Here is a 23,626-nt window from a genome sequence, read left to right as displayed (position 1 = left end):
CATGGCCCAGAAAGTTTCTTGCATAATATGCCCAAGCTGCATTTCTTGTATCTTGTAGACTTTCACATGCTTCTGCCGAATAGCTGTCTGATGAACTGCGTGCAATTTTCATAGGGGGGAGTCATGTGGGGATGACTTTTCTTTCAAGTTAGTCTTTCTCATATATATTTCGAGGATCCTTTTTATCCTCCCCTTCAACTGGGCAGGCTTCTGGGAATGGGGGACACAGTCACCCAATTTCACTTGTGTTTAGTTCTAGAGGCAAAAGCTCATCTACAGCTGAGTAAAACATGAGGTGCAATCATCCTATAATATTGGAGCGCCCAAAGGCATCTTGCTGGGCATTGTTAACAGGGGAACAAGATCCAATTCAGAATACAGTTGTTCAAAATATTTCTTTGGGAAATACAGTTAATTAATGATAAGCTTTTCCATTCAATTTATTTGTAGAGTCATTTTTCACATGAAAGAGTCATACACTGTGGTCTGTTCCCCTGCTCACCCCACTGTGACCCCCACCTGGGCTATACATTGAGCTGAGCAAATCTGAACTGGGGAACTCAATTCTGTGGGTTCAGGTACAGGTACAATTTGTAACACAAATCACACAGGGCTCTTAAATCCTAAGTTTAACCCTTCCTAGCCAGCAAGCACAGTCCCATTCTTATGCAACTGTAATCTGTCAGGATGCCAATGTGAGTATAAGCCTATGTAGTTTCTGGACCAATTTCTTTTAAGCCAAATTATCTTATGTAGAATATAGCAGAGGCTGCCCATTCTTACCTATAGTCTTCCCCAACGTATGAAAAAAGCCCTTCAGTGTATAATTCCATGCTTTAAAAAATAAATAAATCTGAGACTGTCCAGTGGCTGGATTTTTTTTATTGATTAGTTCAAATAAATTTCCACATGAAATGGATTATAGCAAAAAGTCAGTGGCTCATTTAACAGCAGCATTGGAGCGTAGGTTTCCAAAATCTCACTGCTCACATGCAGCATAACCTAAGACTATGGCAAACATTCATCTTGATTGCGGACATGTTTGTTTAGAAGCAAGTCCCACTACTTCAAACAGGGCTTCCTCCAAATTAAATATACAGATAGCCTTGGCTTACCAACCACTCATTCAGTGACTGTTCAAAGTTGTGACGGCACTGATGGAGTGGTACTTACGACCGGTACTTGAAGTTCCAGCCGTCGCAGTGCCCCCGCGGTCATTATTCAGGCGCTTAGCAACCAGATCGCACTTACCACAGTTGCATCATCCCACAGTCAGATGATCACCATTTGCGACCTTTCCTGCTGGCTTCCCACAAGCAAAGTCAATGGGGAAGCCAGCAGGGAAGGTTGCACATTGCTCTGGTAAGTCCCCCGGCCTTCCTGTGCTCGCACCCTGCCACAGCATCCATCCCCCAGCTTTCCTGTGCTTGTGCAGAGTTGGTCTGCTCCAGGCCTCCCAAGCCCTCCCCCAGCCTCCCCCAACTCATGCATGGCCTGCACCAGCCCTCCTTACTTGGGACTCCTGCCGCTTCCCACTTAACAATCCATGCATCTTGGGGTTACAATGGCAACTGGGATGGCCAGGATTGTTGTTGCTAAGTGATGCAGTCACATGATGTCGCACTTTATGACCGCATCACATAGTGGTGGCAATCCTGGTCCCAATTGCTGTCATAATCCAAGAAGTATGTATATGTAGCATCACAACCTTACTAGCAATGACAAACAGAAAAATAACCTCCTCTCAAGAAGACAGTCCGATCCTAAGAGGCTTCAGTTGTGCAACACTGAATATTTTACTATAGGAGGAATAATAGGCCTTCCCTTATCTCTTTATTGCTAGAAATCATTACAAGTCAAGTCTCAAAGCAGGATTCCTCCCCAATTTCTCAGTGCACTTGTAAGTATATTATGCAAATGAAATAAATCCCTCAAATGATGTAATTTGCACATTTGCATAATTACATTGTTGTTGATCACTTACTCTCCAATTTAATGGACAACAGAAATAACAACCCTCCTTCCCCATCTGGTCCATTAAATCCAAGTTTCACTTGTATATCTCCATAGTTGCTCTGATGCCATTTGTAATGACCACACACCTTTCAGCAGGCCTGTGTTACAGAGAGATACACAATTATTGCTAGTTAGGCATAAGACTGTATTTGTTAGGCCTGCATTTCAAGAACCTCTTCTCTTAAGTACAGGAGGCCTACTTTACCATCACAGAAAATTGAGTGAACTTAAAAGTATGCATTTCTACTTAGCAGATGCTGTTCAGTGCACATCACACTCTGCTAGGAAAAAGGAAAGCATTTATGCTGATGATAAAGGGCCAGTTTGTATGGTGGATAGGACTGAAACAACTTATTTAACACTAGAGCTACTACCAGATCATAACTAATTTGCCTCCTTGTTTCACAGCAGGGAATACCCCCCAGATAACTTTGCCATGTCATAACTTTAGTCTATGCCTGGGATAATTAAATAATGTGTTCTGCCCTTATGAAATTATTTTAATTGAGCCATTCCCAATTTTGGTTTCAAGCACCAATGCCTACTAGTTGAGCAAGGGCTAAAAAGAGACACAAGGTCATCCTACAGAAAAGATGAAGGTAGCATTGCCACTGATCTTAATCAGTCTATTTCCCTCCAGAAAAAACGTTACAAAATTTTAGTACCAAGGATCATTCCACAATAAAAAAAAATCCATAACAGTATTTACTACTAGGAGGATGCCCAAAGCTGAGCTAATAGACTGTGCTGTGCTTTGAATGCAAACGTAAAAAGGTGCTTCATAGCACACAAGGCCATGATCACTGCATCAGTCTGCAACTCCTTAAAGCAGCCATGCCTTTTCTTGGGACTGTACAGCCGCCACTGCATGATTCCAGGAAAAGACCCATTTGGTTTAGGAATGGCACCATGCATTCCAAAGCATTTTACTGCTTTCAAATCCAAAGGGCTAAACAATCTTGGTGGACAACTTTTCTAAAATTAAGACTGCTATCCTAAGTCTTCACTTTTGACCAATGTCCAACTGTCTAGACTCCATTTATGGTAGCTACTCTTACAGACATAATGCCTAGCAGCTGTTCAACCTTTTTTCCCTGTAAAATCGGATTGTTCCCTCTGTTCTCTGCTGCAGTGTTTGGCTTCATGGTGCCTGTAGGGAAGTGTTATTCTAAGTTGAATGTGGGTCCGGAATAGATAAGACAAAGACGATGGAGGGAAGGGCAGTTAACTTTAAAAAGCACGGAATTCCAACAACCTCCTCAAAACACAGTGTGGACAGTGAAAGAAAACCCTGTTTTAGATTCCAATAACAGCTGCTCAAGAAGATAAAAAACAAAATGAAACTACCAGCCCAGACTGATATCTTAGTGCAGAAAAGGGTTTAAAGCAGAAAGGGGATGATGGGTGAACGTAGTGGTGGGTAATCCCGGAACTCCTTCAGATAACTTCGGTGTTTTCCCTTTGCCCAAATGGTCATTTGAATAAATCCAACCAAGGAAAACAGAGCCACTGTTGACAAAGAAAAAAGTGTGTAACTTTATTAGGTATTCAGAAAAGCATCCTCCCTCTAGGCAGAAAGACAGAATAAAAATGAAACGTATAACACTGACTCCTTTTCCAAATGTACAGTATTACATCTTTTAAGGAAGAAATTCTACAGAAATAGAAAATAATACCTGAACTGGATAGTGTAACACATCTTGGGCAATACTATCTAATTTTGCCCATTGTTTAATACAGGTACTCCAGAGCTAAAGCATCCCTAACAAATGGCAAATAGATTTTGGAAAACAGGAGGTAAACCTCAGCATTGCTATCCCAGCAAGAGACAGCATTCAACTTTCACCTAGTACCATGACCTCCTATGCCACATAAAGGATGAGAACATCTTCAACTCCTATGTTCCTTGGTAAAACAACGTAGGGCAGTAAAGGGAGCAGGGAGAAGAGTGCAAACTCCTGGCTCCTCTTTTCATAAAGAAAGGGACGGAGCATACTGTGTGGCAGAAACTGTAATTATTGGGCTCTTGTAATCCTATGTTGGTACCCCCCTCAGTGAAAAGGGCAAGATATTTCTCCTGCTTTAAATGCGCAAATCCTAATCTACTTGACAATGAAGAACAATTCTAACAGAAACATGAGGAAGGGCCAGAGAAAGAATTAAAAAATAATAACTGTATTTCATAAATATTGTTTAATAAAATTCTTATTAAAAGTGACCACAGCAAAGAACTGACCTATTACCAGGACTTACCTGGAAGGCACTGAGTCATGATGGCAAAACCAATCCAAGACCCGACCTGGAAGGGAAAGGAAGGGCCAAGACTGTGTCAAGGGAAATAATAAGGCGGCTTTCTAGGCTGGCTTGAGCAGTGGGTTCTTCAGCCAGGGCAAGTGAGCACACAGCACAGTAACTCTTCAGTGCCACTTGAACTCTGAAGGACGAAGCAAGCCCCAACTCATGCACGAACCCGACTGGGTTTCTGTACTTGTACTGTGAAAACAGACAACTTCCCCACAAACCTTCTTGCGCATCTACCCAACTACAGGGTAAAGACTGATGTGTAAGTAGAAGGAAGTGTCTATCCTACAATCAATTTAAAAGGCACATAGCAATGTTCACATGAGCACAACCATCAGCATTAGAACAGGCCTGAAGATTTTAGAGTACACATTCTAGTCCACTGATTTGGCGGGATATGTTATTAAATGTCTAAATAAATGTGGCCTCTAAGTGAACAGTATGTACACAAAAAGGAAGTGCACGCACACAAAAATATGGACTGCTGTAGTAATCGATAATGCTTATGGCACGTTGGTATTCCTGCCTGAAGTCAACCTGGGATATATCTGCCACTACACATTTGCAACAGTGTTTGGGGAAATAAAAAAACCCAGATGATTGGAGCAGCAGGTAACTATTCTTCAGCTACAGTAATACAAGACGATGAAGATCAAAGAAAAGGGCAGAGACAAGAATGATCATGGTAGCTGGTGATCCACTACTGTGAGAAATTGAAACAAATGTGTGCCAACCAGACACGCTGACTAGTGAAGTGTGCTTAATGCCATCATGTAACAGTGTGTTGACTGACCAGAGATGACAGAATAACTTCCAAATCTCTATCAAGTCCACTGACAATTACTCCTTCCTCCTAATCCACATGAGCACAAATGGTACTGTAAGAAATAAACATATATCACCACAGTGAAAATCTAGGAAAAATGCTCAAGCCCTGCGGGCCGTGATAGGGTTCCCATTCATGCTGATCGGAGAGATCTGCTTTCAGGGACCATGGGCTGAGCTGTCTGGATGACTGACTGCTGATATGAGATGGACTGCATCACAAGGGCTGGTAAAATACATTTGGCTGAAACACAATAAACCTCAGCAGGAGGGCTTTAAACAGAATCCTATGAGTGTTGGAAATGAAAACCTAAGATAAACATGTGCACACTGTAGAAGGGCGTGGGAATGTTGCTGTAATAGGGAATGATAAATCATCTGATAAAATATCAGAAACTACAATGGCTCATAAAGTTCGTAGCCTTCATTATCTATGCAGTAATACATAGGAATATGGAAAATGAGCTACGTGAGTTTAAACTCCTAGTATTAGAAGGCAAATGTGATTGAATATGTGTAACACAGACTTGTTGGCATCAGTCACTTATTAGAATATAGCAACTGAAGGACTGTTCAAAAGCAAAAGCAACAAAAAGGGAGGGTAAGTTGCAGGAGAACAAAATCAGCTTTTCAGCAGAAGTGGCAAAAAGCCAACAATTACTCAACTCCTATTTTGTCTCTATTTTCCCCAGAAAAGGTCATGTGTGTTCCATTAGCAATTGTAAAGACAACATGAAGAAACGGGACTGAAGTTTGAGGCTGACAAATACATGGTCAGCCAATATCTATTTACTTCAGAGGAATATACATTTCCTATTCCCTAATTGCAATGCATTTGGACCTGAAGAATGTTGCTGATCGACTGGCTGAACTTCTATTTATCTCTGTGAAATTCTAGAGAACAGATGCCACATGACTCAAGGAGCTCAGATGTGTTGCTATTTCAGGAAGGGGGGAAAGGGCCTAGGGAATCTGCCACTAGTCTGATAGGTGAGAAGATTTGAGAGCTGACTTAGCGAGATTAACCCCAAAACACCTTGCAAACAAGGCAATAATTAACAGACACCAGCAATAATTTGGTAACCACATTCATCACACGAACATTCTCTCCTTTTATTGGGTAATTTTTTAAAATCTGGGAAGGCTATAGATTTAATGTATCTTAACTTCAGCAAAGTCTTTCACAAAGTATCTCATGACATTCTGATTAGCAAGGTAGTTAAGTGTGAATGGGATGGCATGACAAGTGGATACACAGCTTCTCAAAAAACAACTTCAAAGAATGCCCATCAATGGTTCCTCTTCAAACCAGAATGATGTACTTAATGGAGTCCAAAAGGTTCGATCCTGGGCTCTTTGTTGTTGTTTATTTGTTTAGTCGCTTCCGACTCTTCGTGACTTCATGGACCAGCCCACGCCAGAGCTTCCTGTCGGTCGTCAACACCCCCAGCTCCCCCAGGGACGAGTCCGTCACCTCTAGAATATCATCCATCCACCTTGCCCTTGGTCGGCCCCTCTTCCTTTTGCCCTCCACTCTCCCTAGCATCAGCATCTTCTCCAGGGTGTCCTGTCTTCTCATTATGTGGCCAAAGTATTTCAGTTTTGCCTTTTATATCATTCCCTCAAGTGAGCAGTCTGGCTTGATTTCCTGGAGGATGGACTGGTTTGATCTTCTGGCAGTCCAAGGCACTCTCAGAATTTTCCTCCAACACCACAGTTCAAAAGCATCGATCTTCCTTCTCTCAGCCTTCCTTATGGTCCAGCTCTCGCAGCCATATGTTACTACGGGGAACACCATTGCTTTAACCATGCGGACCTTTGTGGTCAGTGTGATGTCTCTGCTCTTAACTATTTTATCGAGATGTGTCATTGCTCTTCTCCCAAGGATTAAGCGACTTCTGATTTCCTGACTGCAGTCAGCATGCGCAGTAATCTTCGCACCTAGAAATACAAAGTCTTTCACTGCTTCTACATTTTCTCCCTCTATTTGCCAGTTATCAATCAAGCTGGTTGCCATAATCTTGGTTTTTTTGAGGTTTAGCTGCAAACCAGCTTTTGCACTTTCTTCTTTCACCTTCATAAGGCTCCTCAGTTCTTCTTCGCTTTCAGCCATCAAAGTGGTATCATCTGCATATCTGAGATTGTTAATGTTTCCTCCAGCGATTTTAACTCCAGCCTTGGATTCCTCAAGCCCAGCATGTCGCATGATGTGTTCTGCGTACAAGTTGAATAGGTAGGGTGAGAGTATACAGCCCTGCCGTACTCCTTTCCCAATCTTAAACCAGTCCGTTGTTCCGTGGTCTGTTCTTACTGTTGCTACTTGGTCGTTATACAGATTCTTCAGGAGGCAGACAAGATGACTTGGTATCCCCATATCGCTAAGAACTTGCCACAATTTGTTATGGTCCACACAGTCAAAGGCTTTAGAATAGTCAATAAAACAGAAATAGATGTTTTTCTGAAACTCCCTGGCTTTTTCCATTATCCAGCAGATATTGGCAATTTGGTCCCAAGTTCCTCTGCCTTTTCTAAACCCAGCTTGCACATCTGGCAATTCTCGCTCCATGAATTGCTGAAGTCTACCTTGCAGGATCTTGAGCATTACCTTACTGGCATGTGAAGTGAGTGCCACTGTTCGATAGTTTGAACATTCTTTAGTGTTTCCCTTTTTTGGTATGGGGATATAAGTTGATGTTTTCCAGTCTGATGGCCATTCTTGTGTTTTCCAAATTTGCTGGCATATAGCATGCATTACCTTGACAGCATCATCTTGCAAGATTTTGAACAGCTCAGCTGGGATGCCGTCGTCTCCTGCTGCCTTGTTATTAGCAATGCTTCTTAAGGCCCACTCAACCTCACTCTTCAGGATGTCTGGCTCTAGCTCACTGACCACACCGTCAAAGCTATCCCCGATATTGTTATCCTTCCTATACAGGTCTCCCGTATATTCTTACCACCTCTCTACTCTTCCGTTTTTTTAATTTACTTGGGTGAAGATGTCGATGAAGATGTCGATGAAGATTCTCAGTCATCCAGGTGGAATTGTCTGTAGGTTGAGTCATGGCAACTGGATTTCTTTCTTTTTGGTTGAAAGGTTTCACTGCTTGTCCAAGCAGCTTCTTCAGTCTGGGCAAAGGTTGGTGAGGGGACCCCATATATGTCTTCCAGGGTGGCTGCATTGTCCCTACACCTGAATGGCTTGTTAATTGTGCCATGGAGGTGTGGATTGTCTTGATGTCTCACTCCTAGATCTCTTGCTCATCCCGAAGTGGATCGTTAAGAGTGGCCTTCCTGGTAAACTTGTGAAGGGGTCTTAATCTTCCTGGCGACCAATGGACACAATTTGTCCCCCATTTTTCATGCTGCTCTTTCTTTAGTCCCCAGGAAGAGATCTAGGAGTGAGACATCAAGACAATCCACACCTCCATGGCACAATTAACAAGCCATTCAGATGTAGGGACAATGCAGCCACCCTGGAAGACATATATGGGGTCCCCTCACCAACCTTTGCCCAGACTGAAGAAGCTGCTTGGACAAGCAGTGAAACCTTTCAACCAAAAAGAAAGAAATCCAGTTGCCACGACTTAACCTACAGACCTGGTTGAAGATGTGGATGGAATTATCAAATTTGTGATGCAAAACTGGGTGACATAGCTGATACACTTGAAGACAAAAAAAAAAAAATCAAACAATCCTGATAGGTTACAGAAATGAGCTGAAAATAACATTAATGAAATTTAACAGAGACAAATCCAAAGTTTGTCATAAAGAAACATAAATTAAATATTGAGGTATAAGATTGGGTAGGAATACCTAGCTTAGTAATAGTACTGGTAAAAAAATCATGGAACAATAGTTGATTGCAAACTAACTATTAGTAGGTCAATTCAGGTTAGGGCCTGGAAGATGATGATAATTTATTGTCTCAAAATGCAATTTTTCCCAGTTGGTTTAAATCCTCTAGTTCTAACAAATAACTTTTTTTCACCTTGGAAGCAGGCAGCAGAGTATAAGCTGGCTTCATAAGAGCTCTCTTCACTATTCTTAATATCATTAGGTTATGATCAAGCTAAGCAATTAATCATTCAAAGAATAAGGGACATGGAGTTCCAGACTGAAGTTAACATTCTATCGCCCCAACATGATAGAATTTGGATAAATGGGGGTGTATGGGAACCAGCAAGTTATTCGCTAAACCCAACTTTCCCTAGGCTGAGAATCACATTCTTTAAAGCTAGATTCAATATTCTTCCATCTGCACTTCAAGGCAGGCATAGTAAAATCCCTATAGCTGAGCATATCTGCCCATGTGGTGATGAGGAAGCTGAAACCATCTCACACGTATTATTATGTTGTATATTTTATAGGGGCATTAGATCAATCTACATTTTGCCCCTAATAGATAAATTTCCTGGGAATCCAGATAATTTTTATGTGAACCATCTTCTTCAGGATCCAACACCATACATTATGTGTACAGTAGCTAAATTTTGTGTTGCTGCAATGAAAGTAAGACAAAACCAGTTAAAGAACTAATTCACCCTTGTTTTAAATATTTTTAAATTGATATATCTTAATCAATAAATTGTTAGGGGATATATATTTTTTATTTTTATTTTATACTTATTAATGTTTTAGATTTATACTACCTGGGTCACAAATGTATCAATATAGTAATAGAGGAGTGAATGCTGTGTTATTATGTGATTTATTTTGTTAGTTGATAGTATATTATTGTATCTATTTGTTTTACTCTGTTTTTGTCCTTTTAAATTTTGTCATTGACCGAATAAATATTATTGACTGACTATTAGTAGTGCGATGTGGCTGCAAAAAAGACAAAATCAATTTTATGCTACATCAACAGAAATATAGTTTCCAAATGATGAGAAGTAATCATTCTACTCTACTGTGCATTAGTTAGACCCCACTATATCCAATTCTGGGTGCTATACTTTACAAAGCATTCAGAGAAACTGTAGTAGGTTCAAAGAAGAGTAAGAAGCATGATCAAGGGACTAAAATGAAGTTCTATAATAAGGATTTGACAAAATTGGGAATTTTTAACTTTGAGAGAAGACTGAAGTGTACTATCACATCTCCCCTCAAATATCTGAACAGCTACCATATACAAGGTCACAACCTATTCTCCAATGTGCAGGACACAAAATAATGAGTTCAAATTACAAGAAGGGATATTCTAATTGGTTTTTTTTAAAGGACTATGTGAAAGAGCAAGTCAACAGCAGAACCAATTACTGAGAGAAGTAATAAGATCCACTTTGCTGGATGTGTTGAAGATGAAACTAGATTTCAATCTGTCAGGAATTTTTAATTTGGGTCAAGCATGGAGGAAGCTTTTGAGCAACAAGAGTTAATCATTCAATTAAAAGAGAGATAAGAAAAGAGTGATGTTTTTCAGAATATTTGCCTAGATGCTGTCACTACAGAGTCCTTGGTGTCCTCTGAGCCTTGTTGTTTTCAGAGAGCACCAAGGACTCCACAGTTCAGCCCTGAGCTACAAATATTTGCCTAATTGGTACTGTCACTATAGCCCTATGTTTCCTGTGAAGCAGAGTTCATTAACAAAAACGCATGGGGGAAATGCAAGGCTTTTACAATTTGCTCCAAAGCTAAATCACAGTCATACCTCATAGGTATAATTGGGGCAAGAGACCAGCAAGAAAAGCCATGTGAATGGGTTCTTGGTAGGGAATGGGATCTTCCTGGTCTTTGAACCTGGAGGAAATCACAAGAATTTGATTTAGTTTATAGAGACAAAGAACCAATCTGCATGTAATATGAAACCATCTTTTAGCATTCCGCACAAGAGTTAAAGCACCAGACTTGTAAAATTCTCCCTTTCTCTTTATTAATGGTGACAAAGAAGATAAGGTTCCATACACTCTACACACAGTTAAAAAAAGAGATAAATACAAAAAACCCTAACAGATTTTTAGCCTACAACAAAACAACTCCTTATTTTGCCTGAGGTAACCCCTCTCATCCAGGATTCCAGTCCACCTCCAAAAAACTCCAAAACTCTTCCCACCCAAAACCTGAAAGCACCCCTTCCTTTTCCTTGATTGGCTTTCAAGGGTCCAGTGACTACCTCTGGGCACATAAGGCTGGTTTGTTATTTAAAGGGCCAGCTGATCCCACTACAGAGCAGAGGGCCTTTTTAATACAGATGTCTGCACTTCCATTTGACCCTTCTCTGTACTCACCAGCTGGACGAAGATTCCGCAAAGCAATATGAATAGAAAAGTTTCCCAGCTGACAGAACTGCAAGACGAAACAGAACCAGTGTTAACACAGGAGGACAAGAATTGATCTTTCATAATTATTATCACCACCAGAAGCCAGATAATGGCACAGAAGCCTCCCAGAGCTCACACAATCAGTGATTCAAATATTTTTACAGAAACCTTAGGAATCTGCTTGGAAAAAGGGACAGAGCCTTGAATGTGCCAATACAAGGGATTTTTATCTCTCATGTCTTCTGATCCTTTCTTCTACATGCATAGCATCACCCACCAGAACTTAACAGCGCTGATGCCAATAAACTGTGCAAATTAAGTCCTGGCTGTAAGATGAGAAACTCAGGACCCAGTATTTTCCAGTAAGTAAATCAACTTTAAAAATACATATTGTTTCATGTTTCCTTCTATTGCCTTTTTTCCTTTTGTTCTTTCCCTGGAATCTCTTTGGGACAGGAACCTGTCCTTCTCATTCTTTATAACGCATCAGATACACACAGTCAACAGATAAGATCATACAGTACGAATACAGAATTTTTCTGCAACTGTCGAAAGCAGCCACATCTTTTCCTGCGATCACAGAACTGCCCAGTGCAGCAGTCAGATGGTTCCAAGAAAAAAATATGGCTGCTTTCAACAGTTGCAGTAAAGTGCTATGTTCACATTTCTGCATGCGCTGAATCACCTTTTTGGAACTGAATCTGAACCACTGCACAGCCCTACTAACATTCTGGCCTTAGACGCAAGCACACAAGGAAGGAAAAACCAGTTTCTCTCCCTCCAACAGTACTAGAAGCATGATCCATTCCCAAACTCATTCAGTAGAATATTGATCTAACTCTGCCTTTGCCTAGGAGGACTTCATAGTTCCAAGGGCTAAACTGCTTCCTGACAGGTATATGTCAGTAAGTGAAGTCCCACCTCCTTCCAGAGATACGACATCTCCTCCACTATTGCAGGCTGTTTCATGGTCTTTCCGTGCACTGAGAAAGAGAGGCATGTCTCTATATTTTACTGTGCAGGTAGTTCTAATTTCACTCTCCCAGTCTTTTTCCCATTGCTCCAAAAGGCAGTTGATCTTTCTCTTACTTAAGAGAACTACTGTCATTTGCACAAAATCCAATATTATCCATCTGTATAAGACTAGATTATATACCACAAATAGTCATAACTGTTGTTTCTAGGCAAATAACTTCTTGATTTTTAACATCTGTCTTTGCATGGGAGAGCTTCCCACCTCAGGCTGGCCTAGGCTCTGCCTGAAACACCCGTCCTGTTTTCTGTTACATATCCACCATATTTCAGGTACAGAGCTATTCCTCAAGAATCTACAAATTATTACCAGGAATATGATAAGTGCCAGTTTCACTTGTTCATGTCCATATGCTGAAGGAAAAAAGAAAAAAAGAAACAGAAGCATTACTACGTTAGAGTAACTCCAACATTTGGAGCACCTAGAAAGTTCCTAGAAGAAAAAGATTCCCCAGCGACAGAACTCAAGATTTTCCAGCTGAACGAAAATGAATCTCATGACAGCAACTATACAGTTATATCTGTGATACCACCTTAATATTCATAAGGAAGGGGGAAAAACAAGGAGAAACCAGAGGCCTTTGGTTAATCCCTTCAGTGCCTTCTTTTTCCTCTCACCCTTCACTAACTAGTTATATGACAAACCAAACCAGCAAATGAAACAAAGAATAACTCTGCATAGAGTTCTAAATGGCACATTTGGAACATTCATCTAGACTTTTTTGAGAGTGTCAACAAGCACATTGACAAGGATAACCCAAGAGATATTATATACTTGGATTTTCATAAAACCGTTGACAAAGATTCCTCACCAAAGGCTCGTAACAAGATGAATAAGCTTAGAAAACAGAAGAATAGGAGGTAGGGAAATACAGTATCTCTGATAGAGGCATATCAAGCAATGCATGTCATAAATAACATGGATTTTTTTTTCTTCCTCTCTCATCATCTTGGAACCCTTTAATGCAGGGAGATTCAGGACCAGAAGAGGAAAAACACTTTTTCATGCAGAGCAGTGTAAAAAAGAAAGGTTACTGCTTTATCACTTTATTTAAAATATAAAAACTAGCAGTACATTTAAAAATATAGGAGCTCTAATGTGAAGTACACAAACTAAACAAGAATATGTGTAAAAATTACTTCAAAGATCAAATAACTTCTGATACGGAATATCTTGATTGGCTAGCATATACATTTTAATTAAGACTTGAAGTAATTTGCACCAAGCTATATCCTGTGTTCTCTGTATAGAGTTCTAAATGGCACATATGCTGCCTTCTCCCCATTTTTAATCTTCATAACTTGTCAGCTTGGTTTAGCTGACTTATAACAAACAGGCCCAATGTAATGAGTTTAACGTCTGAGAGTATTTGAATGAGATCTCTCTAGACCTAATGTGAAACTTTAACTGTTTAAAAAGGAGTCAAGTCCAGAGCAGTAACTCATGAAGAAAGCATCTCTGAGGGAAAATATGTCAATTGTGGTTCTAAATCAGAGGAGAATGAGTAAAGCTAGCCTTGTGATAGAGGTCAATTTGAGGAAAGCTAAGGCTAGAGAAACTAAATTACATGGAATTACATGATCTGAGGAATTTTGGAACAGAAAGATGGGAAGTAAAAATTACAGATCTATTCCTCAGCTAAAGGATACACTAACTTATTTTTTCCATTCAAGAAGTTATGTGGGGCACTGGGAACTTGCTTTTTGACCTCCTGGAAATCTTGTTCCAGTTCATCAAATATTTACCATTGCTTCTGATTTGGAGAATTTTACCAAACACTGCCTATATGTTTGTAAGCTTGTATTTATAATGAAGAGACCTAGAAACCTTTATTTAAAAAAGGAAAGCAAAATGGAATTCTGCTCAATTATGTATTTATGCCATTTCTCAAGGCAGCTACAATTGGCTAGTTCAGCATTATATAGGCCTATTAGCACTCATTCAGTGAGCAGTACATTAGCTGCTAGGCAGAGCAGACAATCTCATGCAAGCCCATTCTGAGATCCCTCCCTTCCCTTGAGCCTCCTCCAATACACCCTTCTGGTTAATTACAAGGAAAACATTAATTTCATTTAATATTCAGCTTCTTAAAAATCAAATGGACTTCTCTGATCAACACTGATATTCTTCTTTTCTCAGCTTACCAGGTGGTGTATACAAAGGGTGATTGATATAGTATGCCATCCAGGCTGCAAAGCCCCAGTAGTAAGTGCAATTCTGAGGAGAGAATTAAGAGTATCACATTAAAGATATAGTTGACTAGTAAGAGTGTATCAAAACAAGAACCTGCTGACTGCATCAGCTTCATGGCTCCGTGAAGAGACCCAGCAGAAAAGGATGGCAGTCTTTAGCCTAAGGCTGTATGGTGCTTGAAAATGTCCTTACCTTGAAGATGTTACGTAAGGGCATTGTTCCATGGGAGAATCTGTGGACAAAAAGGGTCTCCAGGAGGCGCTTGACATAGTGGAAAGAGTGACAAATGCAAGCCAGGCTAGAAAGGAAAGGAAAACAGAGATGGCTGACAATAGAAATCACTACCTACCAGAGAAATATAGATATCTTCTACACATTTGATGAGTATCAGCCAAAAGATAAGGTACATCCACCTTTCCAAAGTTAGTTAGTTAGTTAATTTATTCATTATTTAAATTTATATGGCCACCCATCTCAAATCCATGACTCTTGAGTGGCTAGCAGCAGTTAGAAACACCACATAACAATATATAACGATAAAAAATAATACATATAAAATCAGCAGTTGAGGTAAAAACCTAAATAACCAAGAAATAAATCAGCACAAGCACTGCATAGGTTTTGGCACACATCCAGCTCCCTGACAGTGACACAACCATGACTTTAACGCCTTAAAAAAGGCCAGCAGGGTGGGGCCAATCTAATCTCCAGGATATGATGTTCTAACAGGACTGAAAGGACTCTCTTCCTGGGCCCCGCCAAATGACATTCCCTAATAGACAGGATCTGTAGCATGCCTCTCCTGCTTGCTATGATGGGATGGGTAGACATAATTGGAGAGAGGTGGTCCCTCAAATACTGATCCCATGCCATTAAGGGTTTCATAGTAATTACCAGTACCTTGAATTGATCCCGGAAGCATGCTAGCAACCAGTGCAGCCCACAGAGCAGAGAGGTAACCTGCGCTGATAAAGGAGTGCAGGTAACTATCTGTGCTGCTGCACTCCGTAGCAGCTGCAGCTTCCAGATACTCTTCAAGGGCAGCCCCTAGTAAATCACATTGCAGTAGTCTATTCAAGAGGTGACAAAACATGAGTGACTGTGAGCAGAGCCTCCTTGTCTAGGGATGGGTGCAACAGGCACACAATACAAAATTGTGCAAAGGCCCTCTTAGTCATGTCTATCACCTGTTCCTCTAACAGGAGCCACAAGTTCAGGAGGACCCCAAGTGGCAGACAGGTCCTGTAAAGATGGAAAATCCCCAGAAGATGGAGCCGCTATAACCCAGAGCCATGCAGTCTTGCTAGGATTGAGCTGAAGGCTGTTGTTCCCCATCTAAACCCCGAGAACCTCCAGACACCAAGAGAGAACCTCCACAGCATCACTTGGGCAGCCAGGGGTGATGATATGAAGTTGGGTAGCATCAGCATACTGACGATACCTCATCCTGTTCCACTGGCTGATCTCACCAAGTGGCTCCATGTAGCTGTTAAACAGGAGCGGAGAGACTACCAAACCCTACAGAACCCACCACAGCAGGGGCTATGCGCTAGACATCCCTTCCCATCAACACAGATTGGAACTGGCCCCAGAGGGAGGGAGGGAGGGAGGGAACCAGCACATCCTAATGGTGAGCTTTCCTTATTCTCCCTTGTGGATAGTTTTCCTTATTCAGAATAACTATTTGGTGATATTTGCAATCTTAATTAGCTACAGGAATTTTAACTAATAAGGTCTGGGCAACTCCCCCAAGAAATGGTTTTCTTTTCACATGAACTAATACAAGAGAAGCCAAAATGCGCTCTCAGCTTGAGGAAGCCCCAAATGATAAAATTTCACAGCCCCAGTGACAAAGCATCAACAATCTTTCATAAATTGCAGTGAAGTGGACTTGTGAGTTAAGCATGCATGCAAGGGAATTTATTCCCGTTTACTCACTTATTAAACAAAATAATATCAATTAAAATCCAGAAACATGCTTCCTCAGAAAACATGTAACACAACAAGGAACTTACTGGTCTTGCTGCTTTATTCTAGCTGGAATGGCAACAGCAAAACCGAGCTTTAACTTAGAATTGGGGAGTGGATTTAAATCAAGGCCATTCTAAAGAATAACCCCAGAGTAGCAGAGGATTGAGTTTTAAGCCTGCTTGTAAAACAGTCCAAGCTCCTTACATTTTACAGTACAACCTAACTCTAGGTGTAGCCCATTTGAGTCTTCAAACCCAGCTTTAGGTCACAGCATCTAAGCTGTCTCCTCCTGATATTTTAAAGAAATTGGTTATTTAAGCAAACCCTAACTACAGTAATAACTAAAAGGAAGCAGCCAGCAGGGGGTGTATGAGAGCTAGCCAATATATTGTACTGAGTGGCATATGTACGATTATCTCCCTGCTGGGCAGAAGTCACAACTATGTGACCAGTGCAGTGAGCACCTGACTCTCAGGCAGCAATTTCATTCCCCTGCAGCAAAGGTAACTGAACTGGAGAAACTAAGAGGGACAGAGAAGTTGGCAACAGAGGCCTTCAGGGATGATGGTGCATCCCATTCCAACCATGATTCCTCATAGGTCACAGAAAATAAAGCTCTAAGAGTAGGAGGAACTCCATCCAGGGAAGGGGGAAAGAAACTCATAAAGAACCCACTCTTCGTGAGTGAACACATATACTGCCTCATGGAGGATGCTCCTAGTAGTGAAGAATTTTATTATTAGGAATTCTGTTATTGATCTATCCTATTATTGTCTATTATTCTTAGACCAATAGAAGTGGGACAGGCATGCCAACCATATGGTGACTTGTCCTCCCACTGTGAAGGTGCAGACATCATGCGCTACCTAGATAAGCTTGGTTGATAATGCTGGACTGGAGCCAGTAGATGGGATGCATGCCAGTACTAACAACGTGAGGAAAAGTAGTCAAGCAGGCCTGGAAGCCAAATTTAGGTTGCTGGGCAAGATGTTGAAATTGAAGACTGCTGAGATGACTCTCTTGGAAAGGTATCTGTTCCATGCAGAGTGCCAAATAGGCAAGCAGAGTTAAGTAGTTTCAATGCAGGGATGACATAATAGTGCCAGGAGGAGCAGTTTAGATTTCTGAAACTATGAGAAAACCTTTGATCTGTACAAAATCAGGTCTGTACAAAACCAAGAACCAGAAGAGTATCACAATGTATCACAAATATCAAAAAGCTGTGGGGCAGCTTTTCACCTGATTCCAATGGGAAAGCCAAAAAGATGTAAGTAGCATTCAGTTTGGGGGAAATCACCCCTGAAGGATAAGTTAAAAATTTTGCAATAATTCTGAGGGTGACAGTATAAATTTAGGAAATAAGTATAATCAATCAAGAAAGCCAGAACATGACAAGGGTACAATACATGTCACAGAAAATCTAAGAGTGAGGCTTTAAGTGTTTCTTTGTGAATACTGATATGGGACAGCTAAAGTCCTTGATGTTAGAAGAAAACACAGTTACAGTAAGCATTACAAAATCCTGGGGAAATGGAGATACCTAATAGCATAAAAGTCATCTCTGGATATAAAATATATAGAACACATGAAAGGGCCTACTGGGGTAGAGTTGCTCCAAATGTCAAAGACAACTCATAGCATAACTTATGCACAGAGCAAACTATTCCGCAGAATAACTGTGGACTCTCCATATCATTCCCCCAAAGCATGTTAGGACATCCCCACCCCCTGACCAAGAAGATAAAGCTGACCTGCAGATGGAAAATGAAATCAAAGAGGCATCTGAAAAAGAAATATGAATAGAAAAAAATAAGGAAATACAATGTAGAATAAACATTATTGAAAAAGAATCAACATAGCTTTGTAGACTTTTTTGACAGCACCAACAAACATGTAAACAAGGGTGGTTTAATACATATGGTATGCCTGGACTGTCAAAAGCCTATGACAAGTTCTTTCCTGAAGTCTGCTGATAAGCTCAGCTGCTCTGAGAGAAGGGGAAAGGTGGATTGGTAACTAGTTAAAAAATAAGAAACTACAAGTAGGAATAAATAGGGAATTCTCAGGCTGGCAACCTGTGCAATATAGGATCATCCAGGAAAGAGTACTGGGACTCTCAATAAGAATAGACATGATTTGGATTTCAAAGAGTTTGGCTACTAAGGTACTAAAGCAGAGATACTACCAAAGACTTTTTTGGATCATAATCCAGTGAGTTTAGTTTATAAAAGGAAATCTACTTCTTTTAGATGAAGACTAAATGAAATGTTGCTACAGAAAGAAGCAATAGTGGAGAATTGTAAAAAGAAATTAAAATATTTTTTAAAAAAATAATTTAGATAAAGGTACTGATTTAAGAATGGTTTGGGACACAAGTAAAGCTTTTATTAGATGTTATTTTATACAACATAACAGTGAACTCAAAAAGAAGAGTCAAGAGAAAACACAAGCTATTTTGGATGAGATAAAGGGAAAAGAAGATTAAAGAAATTTCCAGAGAAGATAAGTATTTCTCAACAAATTAAGCTTTTACAGTGACAGTTATCTATGTTAACAGTAAAAGAAATGGAAATAAAAATGAACGATGTAAAGCAAAAAAAAATTGAGTTTGCAAACAAACCAAAGAAGTGGTTGGCATATAAATTAAGAAAAGAAAAAGAAAAGAAAATGATATTAAAATTACAAGAGGCAGATACTGTATTAAGGATAGCGCGGCTATACAAAAAGCATTTTATCAATATTATTCCAACTTGTATAAAGGAAGTGACATCTCTCTGGAGAAAATAGATGAATATCTAAAGAAACAAAATTTACCAAGTATTACAGAGGAAAAGAGAGAGATTCTGAAGCTATAAAAAAGATTAAACCAGGAAAGGTGCCTGGACCAGATGGATTATTAAGTTTTTATTATAAATGTTTGAGGATGAACTTTTACCACGAGTTAAATATAAGGTGTTACAAGATGCAAAAGGAAGTGGAGGATCAGGCCTACCTGATTCAAAATTGTATTTTGTAGCTTGCTGTTTGGTTTGGATGAAAGGGTGGGTGCTTCTGAGAAATAGAAGGCTCTTAGAGTTAGAAGGACACGACCTGAGATTTGGGTGGCATGGCTATTTGTGATACAACAAAATAAGGTTAATGTGGATTTTAAAAATCAATATGTTAGACTGAGAATATGGAATAGATACAAACCCAGGTTGTGCCCAAAAATACCTTTGTGGCTCTCAGCACAAGAAGCATTTTATAGACAAGAGATAATAGGCAAACACAAATGGCTAACGTATTGTGAGATGCTAGAATTTTGTAAAGGGGAATACAAAATAAAATCAAGAGAACTGGTGGCAGAGGGATATAGTTGTCAATGGTTTTCTTATTTACAGTTATTAGAAAGATTTAAAGTACGTAGACAAAAGACTTTATGGTTTGAACATTGTAAGACTTGAGTCTGAAGTAGAATTGTGTACAAATGATGAACATGTAATTGCTAAATGTATAAACTTTTACTGAAATTTGAAACAAAAGAACAAGTGAAAGAATGTATGATAAAGTGGGCTAAAAATTTTAGTTATAATATGCATATGAAACAATGGGAAAATATGTGGTTGAAAGGATGGAAATTTACCATACGTTATCATCTTAAAGAGAATTTTTATAAAATGATTCACCATTGGTGTATCTCAGCAGCGAAATTGTCTAAAATGTATAAAGGCACTTCAAATTTATGTTGGAAATATGAACAAGAAGGGACATTTTATCATGCTTGGTGGACGTGTAAAAAAGCTAGAAAATTCTGGATTCAAATACATACATGGATTCAGAGGATTTTAAAGATTAATATACAATTGAGACCATAGGTCTTTCTTTGGGATTGATGGACAGAGTTGGAAAAAAAGTCATAGAACTTTGTTTTTGTATATGATAACTGCAGTGAGATTATTTTATGCGCAAACATGGAAAGATTCAGCATTACCCACAATGGAAGAATGGTTGGTAAAGATGATGGAACTTGCCAAGATGGCCAAATTGACTTCTCTGATCAGAGAAAAGACAATTATCTACATTTATTGCTGACCGGAAACCCCTTAGAGACTTTGTGCGTAAAACCAAAAAAAGTGAACTTACAATTTATGGTTTTGATGATTAGACAGGATAGATTATAGAAAAAAGAGAGTTATGTTGTAACCTTAGAGTAAGAGGTAAATTTATAATTGTACTTATAACTGTCTTCAGTAAAGGATCGTTACCTTGTCGTGGTGCTGGAGCTTGAGCACCTCAGTGATGCCATGAGCTAAACCATGAAGGGCCACCCAAGACGGGAAGGTCATGACAGAGAGGTCAGACTAAATGCGATCCCTGGGGAAGGTAATGGCAACCCACCCCAGTATTCTTGCCGTGAAAACTAAATGGATCAGAACAACCAGAGATATGTCAGTATACCATCGGAAGATGAGACCCCCAGGTCGGAAGATGGTCAAAATGCTACTGGGGAGGAACAGAGGATGAGTTCAACTAGCCCCAGACGTGATGACGCAGCTAGCTCAAAGCCGAAAGGACGGCTAGCAGCCGACGGTGCTGGTGGTGAACGGCGAATCTGATGTTCTAAGGATCAACACACCATTGGAACCTGGAATGTAAGATCTATGAGCCAGGGCAAATTGGATGTGGTTATTGGTGAGATGTCAAGATTAAACAGACATTTTGGGCGTCAGTGAACTGAAATGGACCGGAATGGGCCACTTCACATCAAATGACCACCAGATCTACTACTGTGGACAAGAGGACCACAGAAGAAATGGAGTAGCCTTCATAATTAATAGTAAAGTGGCTAAAGCAGTGCTTGGGTACAATCCAAAAAACGATAGAATGATCTCAATTCGAATTCAGGGCAAGCCATCTAACAATACAGTGATCCAAATATACGCCCCAACCACAGATGCTGAAGAAGCTGAAGTAAAGCAGTTCTATGAGGATCTGCAGCACCTACTGGACATCATGCCTAAAAGGTACGTTATTTTCATCACAGGAGACTGGAATGCTAAGGTGGGCAGTCAAATGACACCTGGAATTACAGGTAAGCATGGCCTGGGAGAACAAAATGAAGCACGACTTAGGCTGATAGAATTTTGCCAAGAAAACTCACTCTGCATAACAAACACTCTCTTCCAGCAACCTAAGAGACGGCTTTATACATGGACTTCACCAGATGGACAACACCGAAATCAGATTGACTACATCCTTTGCAGACAAAGGTGGCAGACATCTATACAGTCGGTAAAAACAAGACCTGGAGCTGACTGTAGTTCAGATCACAAACTTCTTCTTGCACAATTTAGGATCAGACTAAAGAGATTAGGGAAGACCCACAGATCAGCTAGATATGAGCTCACTAATATCCCTAAGGAATATGCAATGGAGGTGAAGAATAGATTTAAGGGACTGGACTTAGCAGATAGGGTCCCGGAAGAACTCTGGACAGACGTTCGCAACATTGTTCAGGAGGCGGCAACAAAATACATCCCAAAGAAAGAGAAAACCAAGAAGGCAAAATGGCTGTCTGCTGAGACACTAGAAGTAGCCCAAGAAAGAAGGAAAGCAAAAGGCAACAGCGATAGGGGGAGATATGCCCAATTAAATGCAAAATTCCAGAGGTGAGCCAGAAGAGATAAGGAATTATTTTTAAACAAGCAATGCGTGGAAGTGGAAGAAGACAATAGAATAGGAAGGACGAGAGACCTCTTCCAGAAAATTAGAAATATCGGAGGTAAATTCCAGGCCAAAATGGGTATGATCAAAAGCAAAGATGGCAAGGACCTAACAGAAGAAGAAGAGATCAAGAAAAGGTGGCAAGAATATACAGAAGACCTGTATAGGAAGGATAACAATATCGGGGATAGCATTGGCAGTGTGGTCAGTGAGCTAGAGCCAGACATCCTGAAGAGTGAGGTTGAATGGGCCTTAAGAAGCATTGCTAATAACAAGGCAGCAGGAGACGACGGCATCCCAGCTGAGCTGTTCAAAATCTTGCAAGATGATGCTGTCAAGGTAATGCATGCTATATGCCACCAAATTTGGAAAACACAAGAATGGCCATCCGATTGGAAAAAATCAACTTATATCCCCATACCAAAAAAGGGAAACACTAAAGAATGTTCAAACTATCGAACAGTGGCACTCATTTCACATGCCAGTAAGGCAATGCTCAAGATCCTGCAAGGTAGACTTCAGCAATTCATGGAGCGAGAATTGCCAGATGTACAAGCTGGGTTTAGAAAAGGCAGAGGAACTAGGGACCAAATTGCCAATATCTGCTGGATAATGGAAAAAGCCAGGGAGTTTCAGAAAAAGTTCTATTTCTGTTTTATTGACTATTCTAAAGTCTTTGACTGTGTGGACCATAACAAATTGCGGCAAGTTCTTAGCAGTATGGGGATACCAAGTCATCTTGTCTGCCTCCTGAAGAATAACGACCAAGTAGCAACAGTAAGAACAGACCACAGAACGAACTGGTTTAAGATTGGGAAAGGAGTACGGCAGGGCTGTATACTCTCACCCTACCTATTCAACTTGTACGCAGAACACATCATGCGACATGCTGGGCTTGAGGAATCCAAGGCTGGAGTTAAAATCGCTGGAGGAAACATTAACAATCTCAGATATGCAGATGATACCACTTTGATGGCTGAAAGCGAAGAGGAACTGAGGAGCCTTATGATGAAGGTGAAAGAAGAAAGTGCAAAAGCTGGCTTGCAGCTAAACCTCAAAAAAACCAAGATTATGGCAACCAACTTGATTGAGAACTGGCAAATAGAGGGAGAAAATGTAGAAGCAGTGAAAGACTTTGTATTTCTAGGTGCGAAGATTACTGCGCATGCTGACTGCAGTCAGGAAATCAGAAGATGCTTAATCCTTGGGAGAAGAGCAATGACCAATCTCGATAAAATAGTTAAGAGCAGAGACATCACACTGACAACAAAGGTCCGCATGGTTAAAGCAATGGTGTTCCCTGTAGTAACATATGGCTGCGAGA

General features: G+C 40.3%; 1 protein-coding gene across 2 annotated transcripts in view; it reads right to left on the bottom strand.

Moving 5' to 3' along the window:
* Nucleotides 1–867: 867 nt before the first annotated feature.
* The window catches only part of TECR (trans-2,3-enoyl-CoA reductase), a 58,658-nt gene continuing 35,899 nt past the window's right edge, over nt 868–23,626 (bottom strand). For both annotated transcript variants that reach the window (XM_063292546.1, XM_063292545.1), the window contains 7 exons: nt 14,821–14,926; nt 14,580–14,652; nt 12,745–12,788; nt 11,370–11,427; nt 10,793–10,881; nt 4,270–4,315; nt 868–3,525 (listed from right to left, as the gene is read on the bottom strand). In XM_063292546.1, coding sequence (XP_063148616.1) covers nt 3,398–3,525; nt 4,270–4,315; nt 10,793–10,881; nt 11,370–11,427; nt 12,745–12,788; nt 14,580–14,652; nt 14,821–14,926 — 544 coding nt within the window. In that variant the 3' untranslated portion in view covers nt 868–3,397. The remainder of the gene's footprint in view (nt 3,526–4,269; nt 4,316–10,792; nt 10,882–11,369; nt 11,428–12,744; nt 12,789–14,579; nt 14,653–14,820; nt 14,927–23,626) is intronic.

This window comes from Candoia aspera, chromosome 2 (assembly GCF_035149785.1).
Source record: "Candoia aspera isolate rCanAsp1 chromosome 2, rCanAsp1.hap2, whole genome shotgun sequence".
NCBI lineage: Eukaryota > Metazoa > Chordata > Lepidosauria > Squamata > Boidae > Candoia > Candoia aspera.
Note: the sequence above shows the minus strand (reverse complement) of the source record. Positions and strands in the feature narration are given on the sequence as shown.